General features: G+C 35.5%; 1 protein-coding gene across 2 annotated transcripts in view; it reads right to left on the reverse strand.

The window, feature by feature from the left end:
- LOC135215519 (furin-like protease 2) overlaps window positions 1-12,500 on the reverse strand; it is a 579,194-nt gene that overhangs the window by 74,104 nt on the left and 492,590 nt on the right. For both annotated transcript variants that reach the window (XM_064250340.1, XM_064250339.1), the window contains exon 3: window positions 4,668-4,858. In XM_064250340.1, the coding sequence (XP_064106410.1) occupies window positions 4,668-4,858 (191 nt within the window). The remainder of the gene's footprint in view (window positions 1-4,667; window positions 4,859-12,500) is intronic.

The raw sequence follows: 12,500 nt of genomic DNA on the forward strand, positions 1-12,500 counted from the left end.
GGTGCTGAAAATAACATAAGGTGAAAGACGACCCCATTAAATAGCAAAAACTAACAATAATAATATCAAACTATATCGTCATCCTCAACATTATTCTTGTTCCGAGTCTCTTGGTGTAATTTATTTTACTTTCTATTTCTTGAGTATCCAAGTGTAATCTACTTTACTCTCTATTTCTTAATTAGTACAGGTGACTGTCACCGATACTGTACTTGAAGCTGTCTTTGCTGTGCTCAGAATCCTATATAAGGTCGACTTTGATGGTAATGTTGATGTAGCGGAGAATTTGTTCAAAGCTGGGGGATAATGAGGTAGCACAAATGAGGGCTTTGTCACAAACAAGCTGCAATTAGAAAGCTAATGAAAAGGATATCCTTATTTAGCCTATCCTTTTAGGAGCATACAAAATCTCTCTCTCTCTCTCTCTCTCTCTCTCTCTCTCTCTCTCTTTCTTAAGCCAATAAATTTTACAATGTCAAGAAATTGTCATGAAATTAGCCTATACTTTTAGGAACATACAATCTCTCTCTCTCAAATCAATCAATAAATTTCAAAATATCAAGAAATATCATGAATTTAGCCTGTACTTTAGGAGGAAACAATCTCTCTCTCTCTCTCTCTCTCTCTCTCTCTCATCTCTCTCTCTCTCTCTCTCTCTTTCTTTCTATCCGATAAATTTCAAAATATCAAGAAATATCATGAATTTAGCCTGTACTTTTAGGAGGAAACAACTCTCTCTCTCTCTCTCTCTCTCTCTCTCTCTCTCTCTCTCTCTCTCTCTCTCTCTCTCTCTCTCAATCCAATAAATTTCAAAATATCAAGAAATGTCATGAATTTAGCCTGTACTTTTAGGAGGAAACAATCTCTCTCTCTCTCTCTCTCTCTCTCTCTCTCTCTCTCTCTCTCTCTCTCTCTCTCTCTCTCTCCGATAAATTTCAAAATATCAAGAAATGTCATGAATTTTTCCTCTCTCTCTCTCTCTCTCTCTCTCTCTCGTCTCTCTCTCTCTCTCAATCCAATAAATTTCAAAATATCAAGAAATCTCATGAAAAGCTTGAGTCTTCTTCACTCAAAAAGATAAAAAAAAAGAATAAGAGGGGGAGGGAAAAGGAGGAGGGAAGATGGGAGAGAAGGAAACGAAAAGCGGATCTTTGCATAAGGCTTTCCTGGGAGAAAGGAAAGAAAAGAGAAAAAATCCCCGAGGAAAAAGCGGTTTAGAAAACAACTTTTGTTACACAAACAAGCTCAAGTCGGGCGAGGAGTTCCTTCTCCCAAGATCTCTTGTGAAAGAAGTTCCGGGACTCATAGGAATACCTTCGCTGCAAAATGACTATGAACATAGTATCAATTTCTTTTTCAAGTCCTCCTTGAAATGTTATTTTGTACTTATTCGAAATAAACAAGCTTCTGATTTTATTACAGGCTGTAGTTTAGTAATTTTTTTTTCTTTTTTCCTTTACACGGATATTTTCACAATATTGGTGGAGTTTTCAGGTATATTATAATAATTTCTAAACTAAAGTTACCCCTGCAAATGACACTAACAACATAAACATTAAAATAAGTATGATTTTCGATTCTTGTGTTCCCGTTACATGCTTCTTACTCATGAGTCTACAAATACAAGAAGCCAACCAAAAATGCTCTTCCGCTAACGAAAATAAGTTTCTAAAAATTTTGGTAAAAAAAAAAGTGACAGAGCTGTACTATAATTTTCTCGCACCCTTCATCATTCCTCCCTTGGCAACACTATACTGGAGACATTTTTAAGCTACATACAATTTGTCTTGGAAACATAAAAGACAATGTTTTCGCAATAGCAGAGAGAATCTGAACTGCTCTGAGCAGCTATATAATGAATTATACTTTCACATTACATCCCAAGGAAAGAAAATCCTGAAGAGAAATTCCACCGGGAGCATAAATTTCCCTTCACAACAGAAGGACAAACAGACGTAAAAAAATGACCATTTCAGCCCACCATGACGGCAAAAGAACACAGACTGTTTGTGGAAATTAAGTTTCTCAAAGATGGAACTTGTATTTATGTCCAACAATATTCTTCATATTTTTTAAACCGAAGAACTATAAAATAATAATCATATTATATACAGAAAAATTACCTTGAAAGGTAACATATTAAATATAATCTTCTTATGACTGATATTTTTCTTAAAATAAAAATCCAATTATCCGTTACGTGGATGTTTGGAAAACTTAATTACTCGACATTTTTCGGAAACGGCCGCAGTAACTGTAAGAGCTGTTAATTACATTGGTTGTTGTTTTCATAGGCACTGCAGAATAAAGATTATTTTATGATAAACTCCACTGAAAATCCATAAAAAAAAATTTCATAAAAAGTGACAAAGTATATAAATAATACAAAAAAACTTTACCAAAAACAGGGCAAACTCAATGAAACTATATACATGAACAATGTGAAATACGGAATACCCACACAAAAATATGCTAAACTTCACGAAACTGATACGAAATCTTCCTGTAACTATCGCTCATTGAAACCTGTATAAAAAATGCACAATAACAGAACCACATAAAATCTCATTAAAACGACATGAAGGTAATTATGCTAACGTATAACCCCAGCTGAATTTTAAAAGGAGGAAATACAAAATTTTCAATAAATCCAACATGTTTACGCAGCGTTGTCCAGTGACCCCAATAAATAGCAGTTTGTCGGTGTCGTTTCACATAAATCACCGCAATACCATAAGTAAATTTTTTGTTCTAATTTTCCCCAGTGACCCGAAACCGTAAGTAATGGTTCGTTGGCGTCGCGCGAAAAAAAGGTAAGTGGAATATGGGTGAATCACAAAGATACATAAATAGCAGTTCTTTCTGCAGGGGTAAAAGATCCATACAAATGAGAGAGAGAGAGAGAGAGAGAGAGAGAGAGAGAGAGAGAGAGAGAGAGAGAGAGATGATTAGTAAAAACAACGAAATCACTAAAGTTTAGACTCCTTTTTTCTCTTAATTTTATGCACAAACAAGAGGAAGAAGAAGAAGAAGAAGAAGAAGAAGAAGAAGAGAGAGAGAGAGAGAGAGAGAGAGAGAGAGAGAGAGAGAGAGAAATGATCAGCAAAAATAACGAAATCACTAAAGTTCAGATTTCTTTTTCTCGTAATTTTACACACAGAGAAGAGAGAGAGAGAGAGAGAGAGAGAGAGAGAGAGAGAGAGAGAGAGAGAGAGAGAGTATGCAGAAGGGGAACAGAAATGGGATTTGTGAATGATGAGTTGATACTGAATAATGTATTCATTAGGAAAGGGGCCGTAAATTTACACAATGAAATGTCCAGGCTTGACAGCTACTGAGTCAGCTGCTTTAGCTAGCCTTTCTCGCCTGACAAATGGGGCGGGACAAGCAATATATAATATATATATATATATGTGTGTGTGTGTGTGTGTGTCCGTGTATTCTAACACACTTTGCTTGCATTATCTCAAATTAACACACAGACACACATGCACAACACAGGGAACACACACGCCACGCACACGCACACGCACCACGACACACACACCACACACATATATATATATATATAATATATATAATATATATATATATATATATATATATATATATATATATATATATATATATATATATATATATATATATATATATATATATATATATAACATACACGGGTTGAGACAGAACATATTTGTATGACTGAGAATGAGTAGAACAAGATTTGAGTGCTCTCGAAGAGGGAAAGTGGAATAGTAACTTTTAAATTCACCCCTATCGCTTTAATAAATAATAATGCAGGAGACTATCTTTTAGTGTCGATCTGTAAGTATAATATCATAAAAAGAATTCTTATGCTTTAGAGGGATACTAACCCCCCCTACCCAAATATAATGAATATATCGTCTGAAGTTGGGTGAATAGAAAGATAAGGGATTGTGAATTTTTTTAACATTAAAATGGAATTAGAAACAGGAATTGCAAAATAAAAGTTAAGCCAAAAGCCAAGCGCTAGGACCTATGAGGTCATTCAGAGCTAAAAGGGAAACAGAGAAATGAAGGTTTTAAACCGCAAGAGAAGGAAAATCTCGCATTTGCACTGCACAGCAACTGTTAAGAGAGGGTGGAAAGTCAGGTGGGAGAAAGGGAACATGACGGAGGTACGGTAAAAGTAATGAAAGGTGTTGCAACTAGGGGCCAAAGAGACGCTGCAAAGAACCTTTAAGCAATGTCTACAGTGCACCGTGTGAGGTGCACTAACGGCACTACCCCTGATAGTGGAAATTCGACCAAGGAAAGGTCTTTTGGTTCTTCACTTTCATCTGTCTGAACGAAATTGTCCTTTGAATAATAATAATAATAATAATAATAATAATAATAATAATAATAATAATAATAATAATAATAATAATAATAATAATAGTCATGTATGAAGCAAATCCACAGTTATGTATGTATACATATATTTAAAGATAAATCTGTACAGAAAGCTTTCGGGAAACTGTTCGAACAGTTTCCCGACAGAGTTCTGTACAGATTTATCTTTAAATGCATGTACTACTTAGCTGTGTTTCTCCATTTCAAGACTAATGCTGTTATGAGTATTTTTAATAATAATAATAATAATAATAATAATAATAATAATAATAATAGCACTTGAATCTCACCTGGATCCCCTCCTAGAGGGCGTGGGCGTAAAGAAGAACCTGCTGAAGTCGAACTGGCGACGTTGTCTAGCGAGGACGTCCCTGTCTTCCAAAAGGCGTTCCCCTTCGACGTGGGGAGACGGATCGTCAGGAACCATCGACCCATCTCTCTTGACGCGTTTCTTCTCCTTCTGCTGCTCCACCCACATCACCTGTAAAGAGGAGGAAGAGAAGTAAGTATAAAATAAGAGAATATTAACATTAATCTTTCATGTGTAAAAAAGTGATATCTTTCTGTATTTCCCTTGACCTCCTCTTACTTCTTAATGAACACCATATTCTTTGGACGCTTGAATTCCAAGTCGACGGCCCCTGTGGGTTTGTTCCATATGAATAGGGTTCATCATCTCAATAATAATTATAATAATGGAATAAATACCTTCCGATGATTAAGGCAGCGGTTCAATGCTGTTGCAAATATGAAAAACGAACAGCCATATGCACGCTGAATTACTTTTTTTTTTTTTTTAAATATATGAACGGAATTATTTGCAAAACAAAATTATTTTTCAGATAAGGAACATGTGTAGTTCAGAACAGTAATAGCGACGATACTATCGCTTAAACGTACAGTTTTAATGTAACAAATTTTTTTAAAAACGACATAATGATGTGATAATCGTTTGAGCATGAAAATATAATGAGGAATAAAACGTGTCAATAACCTTGAATATGAGACGACAAAAAATGGCACAGCGACAAAAATATATTAACATAAATATCTGCAACACACACACACACACACATATATATATGATGTATATATATATATATATATATATATATATATATATATATATTATATATATATATATATATAGTGAAAACACACACGTACACAGACATACATTTGTGGATTAGTATTTAATAATATACAAAGTCACTCGTGTATATGTGACAAAAAATTCATATACATGTATCCATACATACATACATACATACACACACACACACACACACACACAATACAACTACACACATATATATATATATATATATATGTTGTGTGTATGTATGTATGTATGTATGTATGTAAGTATGTATGTATAGATTATGATATATGATATATATATATATATATATATATGTGTGTGTGTGTGTGCGTGCGTCTGTCAAATATAGTATACAGAAGCCATAAAATTATCCATGAAACTGAATCACAGTCAGTGAAAGTCCTTTCACATCTTCATCTTTAACATCTGTAATATCTTACAATTATGCGGCTTCCATATGTGCAATTTATTACATCGTTATACATTTTCAGAGCTGGGTCCCCCTAAATCATCCGACAAATCATATTGTGACACTTTTTCCATTTTGGTCATGTGAGAGCCAAGACTGTTTTTGTTCTGTTGGCCCGAGTCTGTTGTTGGCACCGCCCGCTCAAAAAAAATGTATATAAATCTATAAATAACATCAATAAATCAATAAAATAAGCAAATAAATTTATAAAGAAACAAACTAATTGTTCGTTATGTCTGTCTGTTATGGTAAAGGGGTGTTAGCTTCCTATGTTCTCATTTATGTTGTACATATAACACTCAGTGCTTCTACGAGAAGCAAAACTTTAACGCGTTACCAGTTAAAAATGAAGATGACCTCCATTGTCATCACCTAAGACATAAGTAAGGAGCATATTTTCTATATTTCTCCCCAGAACAACAAACAAGCGCTTGAGAGAGAGAGAGAGAGAGAGAGAGAGAGAGAGAGAGGTAGAGAGAGAGAGAGAGAGAGAGATTCTGTTTATAACACGAACAACTATGCATATATTTAGTGGCTCAATAAACACACAGATAACACTTACATGTAAAAATTCAAATGAAATTAAATACACGGAGAGTTCAACATACACACACACATACATATACTATATTGAGAGAGAGAGAGAGAGAGAGAGATTCTGTTATAGCACGAATAACAATCCATATCTTCAGTAGCACAATAAACAAAGGTGCAAAATTCAAATGAAACTAAACATACTGAGGGAATTCATGATACACAATGCTACATTTACACATGCAGAGAGAGAGAGAGAGAGAGAGAGAGAGAGAGAGAGAGAGAGAGAGAGATAACGTGAACGAAAATGTACATATTCATCCGCACAACACGTATATAAATATAACACTTACAAGCACACGGAGAGCATCATTCAATAACTACACCACGAAGAGATACGGGCCCTGGCAATAGGCTCCCTAGCGCCCACACGTCTTGATAGCATCGGGGCGAGTTCGGCCGCCCTGAGTCTACGGGCCACACACATGAATTATGGAGAAGGCTGGTAGTCTAGGTCTGAGAAAGTTTGAGGCCTGGCCTGGAAACTGGGAACAGAGTAACCAGGGTGCTCATAAAAGAAACTGAACTTCAAGTTTAGCTTACGTAAAGATACAACAAGACTAGGCACGGCTTAGAACTATCGTTTAGTGTGGACGATATGTAAGATCAAGTCAGTCTCCTTCCCGAAACGATTAAAAATTGTTTGCGGAATTCTTAGCTTTAAGTTGAAAATGTGATCTTTTATGGGGCATACTGGAGACTCCTTACACAACAGTGATTTGAAAGTTATGACACTCAAAATGCTTCGTCAAAAAAGTATAGACTATCTGCGATCTTCCCTTAAACAGATCTTTCATAATTACCCAAAGTTTATATGAATTAACACGATCTGTGATTATCGTTGTCAATCAAGGGAAAAAATTTCTCAAGAAACACTCTCGAATGTTTCTGAGAGCGATTTATCGGAAAGGGTGAATATGACAGCCTATGGAAAAACAGTTTATTTTCGAATGGGGTTAGCAACCTCGCCAAAAAAGGTTGGTTATAACGCGACGCGGTAGGTTAACGTCACCACCTTCAGGAGTAACTCATAACTGTATGAGAGAGAGAGAGAGAGAGAGAGAGAGAGAGAGAGAGAGAGAGTATATAAAATTGCATATATACATCAAAATATCCAATCGAACACTAAAATGAAGTAAAGGAAAACAAACAGGTCCAAACAGAATGAAGCATCGTCCACGAAAACAATTGCTCTTAAAACAAGATATAAAATACTCCGAGAGGAGACAATGCGACTCAAGATGTAAACACTACATCAAATAAAAAGAAAGAAAAAAAAACACGATTCCTAACACCTGGAATAAAGAACGCAACGTACGCACAAACACCCACTGTGGAAAACCGCATTACAAAGAGAAACACTTAACCAGCAATTCAGATTAAACAAAAACAGAGAGAGAGAACACAGTTTTTAGAAAATCCTCAAGAAGAAAAAGCGTCGCCACAATTAGACGCAGAACAAAGGCTCGAGGAAAACAGTTTACTTTCAAGAAACATCACAAGATGAAAACTGGTCACGCTAAAGAATAACTGCGAGAGAAAAAGACAGAGCGGAACAAAGAAAGAGGCTTCAAAGTTTCTCGTGAGGCGTCTCGTTACAATGTCACCTCTCACATCACAGTAGAAGGATGACTGTGACTCTTTACCTTGCAACGCTGCGACACCCCGGAATGCGTTATGTTTGTGCATTAACTTTAAAATTTGGAATCTGTTTTTTAATTGCGTAACCTCTCATTTTATAAATGATACTTGGATTATTATTATTATTATTATTACGAGATTGTTGCACGCGCTCGGCGCTGCTGTCTACCCTACCCGGGCCGGGCAAACAGGTTTGCAGGAGGAGGGTGGATATCTACCCTACCCTCCCGATCACCTATCTACCAGGCCAAAACTACCAACTCTGCCACTTACCCCTATGAGGCAGAATAGATTTAAACTTGGCCTGGTGTCTCACTGCCCAACACTTCGTATCCGGTAAGATGAAATTATTATCATTATTATTTTTCTTATGAAATTAGACAGTTGTTCATTACTTGCCTTGCAAGCCCTACAAATTACAAGCTCAACATATATGAGAAAGCGCTAAGGCGATGGAAATAAAATGGATAAATGGATTAATAACAAGTGACACATTTTTTCAGAAATAAATAAAAAACAAATCAATAGGAAATATATATATATATATATATATATATATATCTATATATATATATATAAAGCTAAAGTATATAAATATATAACTATACATAATATAATATATATATATATATATATTATAATATATAATATATACCTATATATATATATATATAAGAAGATTAAAGGAAGATTATCAGCGGGGGTGACCTAAATGGCTACTGTGGACGAATCTCTTGGTATAAATACCAACCTTTTCTGTAAACTTTTCTCATTCATATACCTGAAGAGAGAGACAGCAGTCTCTGAAATATAGTACTTTTCTCTCTACATTTTGGTGTTTTTATGGGCTCCTTTTATTAGAATATATATATATATATATATATATAAAGTTAATAAACCATGAAAGTGGAAAAGAACTTTAGTTTCCCATCCAGCAAAGAAACTTCAACTAAGGATTAGGGAAAGGTCATGACTGCATATACATATATATATATATATATATATATATTATATATATATATATATATATATGTGTGTGTGTGTGTGTGTGTGTGTACATATATATATAATATATATATATATAATATAATATATATATATATATATATACTAACTAAAAACTAGTGAAATTTAAAATGCAGCACAACGCAAATGCAATTTTCAAAGCTCAGGAGACCTCTCTAAATCTACAATTTCATTCCATTCAAAGGTATCAAGAGCTTTAGGTATCACAAAGTTTCCATTATTCGGACGACCCCAAGTTTTCATCCTCTAAAAAAAAAAAAAAAAAAAAAAAAAAAAAAATATTGTGATTTTACATCTCTTGACGTCTACAAGTGGAAAGAAAAGGGAGGCGGGCTGGTCTGATGACAATTTTCAAATATTCATAAAATACTATTTACAAGAACGGTGAAAAATACCGACTTGGTGTTAGATGCTAAAAGAGGCCAAGTCAACAAAGAAACTGAAGGAGAAACATCGTTTTGTTTCAAGTTTAATATAATTAGGGATACTTTATTTTTACTAATACCATTTACTAACTAAACTCCTCTGATGTTGATCACTTGTCTGAAATTACTTCATTCACTGATAACTATAGTTTTGTGAGCATATTTGAAAGAAAATTCCATAACAGTTATAAACCCTTTCTCTACTTCTCCTCATCTAACTGTATAAACCTTTTTCGATGTAAATGTAATTCTGTAACCGCCACTGGCATTTCAAACTGATGTTGAAAAATCCACAAGATTGAATTGGCTGAACACGTCTGGTAAACAATTAGGTATATTGGTTCGACCCTGTAGTACACTCCTGTCTACATCCCAGTTATCAAAGCTCTACGGTGACCTTTCCAGTCCCTGTCTGGAGTGTCACTCTCATGTTTGAGGTGTTGCAACGTCTGTGTCCTCCTCGATGGGAATAAATGAAAGGCAACCCGTCTGATCGATGACCCTTGCCGACTCTCCGGGTCCTCATTCTGCCACAAGGAGGCTTCGCCTGTCTCTTTTCTATAGGAATTATTTCAGCTCAAGGACAGAGACCCTCCCGCTCTCAGATATCCTTTTAGCAAGAGCCAGACCAACTCTTTCTCTAATCAGACTTTGGAAATCAATGTCGATTTCCCTCCACGACCCAGCTTCGGAATTCTCTATGCGATTCCTCTTGCCTTGCTTGTATGGTGCTTTTACGTTGCATGGAACCAGTGGTTATTCAGAAACGGGACCAACGGCTTTACGTGACTTCCGAACCACGTCGAGAGTGAACTTCTATCACCAGAAATACACATCTCTCACTCCTCAATGGAATGGACAAGAATCGAACCCGCGACCACCGAGGTGGGACGCTAATACCATATCAACCACGCCGCTTCCTTCGCTTTAACCACCCCGCTTTCTACTTTCGTTCCTTGCTTTCTGCAGGTCTGGGCTAGAGAAGAAAACATCACTCAAGAGTCAGGTCACCTACCTTTCAATTCCTACTGGCCTTGACACTTGAACTGCAATAAAACTTTTGCCCCGATAACCGTTAATTGCCGTTAAACTGTAAATACAATTTGCTAGGGATTTTTTTCTTACATATTCAGCGTCTCTTACGTAAAGACAGCAAACCCAAGCCTAGAATGCTAAACAACTGGTCCGTAAGAATCAACATTTTAATTGCGATGTCACATTCGGCAGCTCTGGGATGAAGGGAGAACAAAACGAAAAAACCAGAAAAGAAACGGTTGAGGAAAAGGACATCCTAAAAGACGGAGGGTTATGAATAGCCGAGTGCAGTGAAACAGAAATGAGAGAGAGAGAAAAAAGAGGAAATTAGGGAAGAGGGGTAGGGGGAAAATCGGCTAACTTCTCTTAATGACACTATCAATTAACAGACAAGAAAAGTCTTCCGCTCATCAAGGATGCAGCCCAAAATAAAACGTGTCAGATAAGATCATCAAACGAAGAGTCAGCCACCGGTGCTAACGAGCGAACAGCATTCTGAGAGCGAGCGGAAAAAAAAATCACCAAACAACAAGGTCGACGTGGTAAAAATACTCTTCAGTGAAACTGAGAAAAAAATAAATAAAATAAAATTACTTTGAAAAACTGGGCCCAGTTTAATCACCAATCAGCCCCCTGTCCTGGCGGTGGCTTCATTAATCCACGTCTTTAAAAAAAGCCACGGAAAAACTGGAGCTTCTAAGCTCCCGCTGTTTTAAAGTGAAGCAGCTTATCGGATCTCTTGAGGAGGAGGAAACACACCTGGTTTCTTCTGTTCGAGCTTGTTTTTGTGAGTCTAATCTCGTATTCTCGTTATTATGGACATTCTGAGGGATCTGCTTGCTAGCTCAGCTCAAGGGAGCCTTTTTTTAAACACTTTCTTTTAAGCTCCACATCCTGAGACTTTTATTTTTTTTTTAAATAGACTTCTCAAGGTAATTCAGTTTCTTCGTTTCCTTCTTTTCTCTTTGTGTGAGTATGGATGTGTATATATATACATGTATAAAAATATGTGTTTATACACACATACAATATATATATTCCCAAATATTACGAATCATGTTTTTTTATTCAGCAATGGACAGGTTATAAACTAGTCCGCTAATGTCGGCAAATGCAGAAACATTAACCACAGTTTGCACACAATGGCGTAACTTTTTATTGGGGTGGTAATGGGTGGAGGAAAAAAAACTGGCCATTAACCTATGACCATGGTTAACAAACAAAATAATTCTCTCTCTCTCTCTCTCTCTCTCTCTCTCTCTCTCTCTCTCTCTCTCTCATTCATTTGCTAGGAAAAACTCATTTTCAGGCTATAATATGATCAACACATCAAGTCATGGAGCAATAGCGATGAGTTAACCCCCACACTTTATGATAGCTATAAAGCACATTTTATGAGTATTCAAAAATTGGTCTTAAATTTGGCAAAACACTAAAATGGGAGAATCTCTCTCTCTCTCTCTCTCTCTCTCTCTCTCTCTCTCTCTCTCTCTCTCTCTCTCTCTTTAGTAAAGAATATATGAAAAACACATCAAAACATTATACACCTACATATATATACATATATACATACATATATATATATATATATATATCATATATATATATATATATATATATATATATATATTTATATATATATATATATATATATAAAATGTGTGTATGTATATATATGTATAACTGAATCACGAAAATATGAAACGTGATGAATATGAAAATAAGGACAAAATCCACGAGGGAAAGTGAAACGACCGCTGCGAGGCTTTTCGACTTTTCTTTTATATATTTTATATATATATATATATATATATATATATATATATATATA

This window comes from Macrobrachium nipponense, chromosome 5, assembly GCF_015104395.2.
Source record: "Macrobrachium nipponense isolate FS-2020 chromosome 5, ASM1510439v2, whole genome shotgun sequence".
In the NCBI taxonomy this organism is placed as follows: domain Eukaryota; kingdom Metazoa; phylum Arthropoda; class Malacostraca; order Decapoda; family Palaemonidae; genus Macrobrachium; species Macrobrachium nipponense.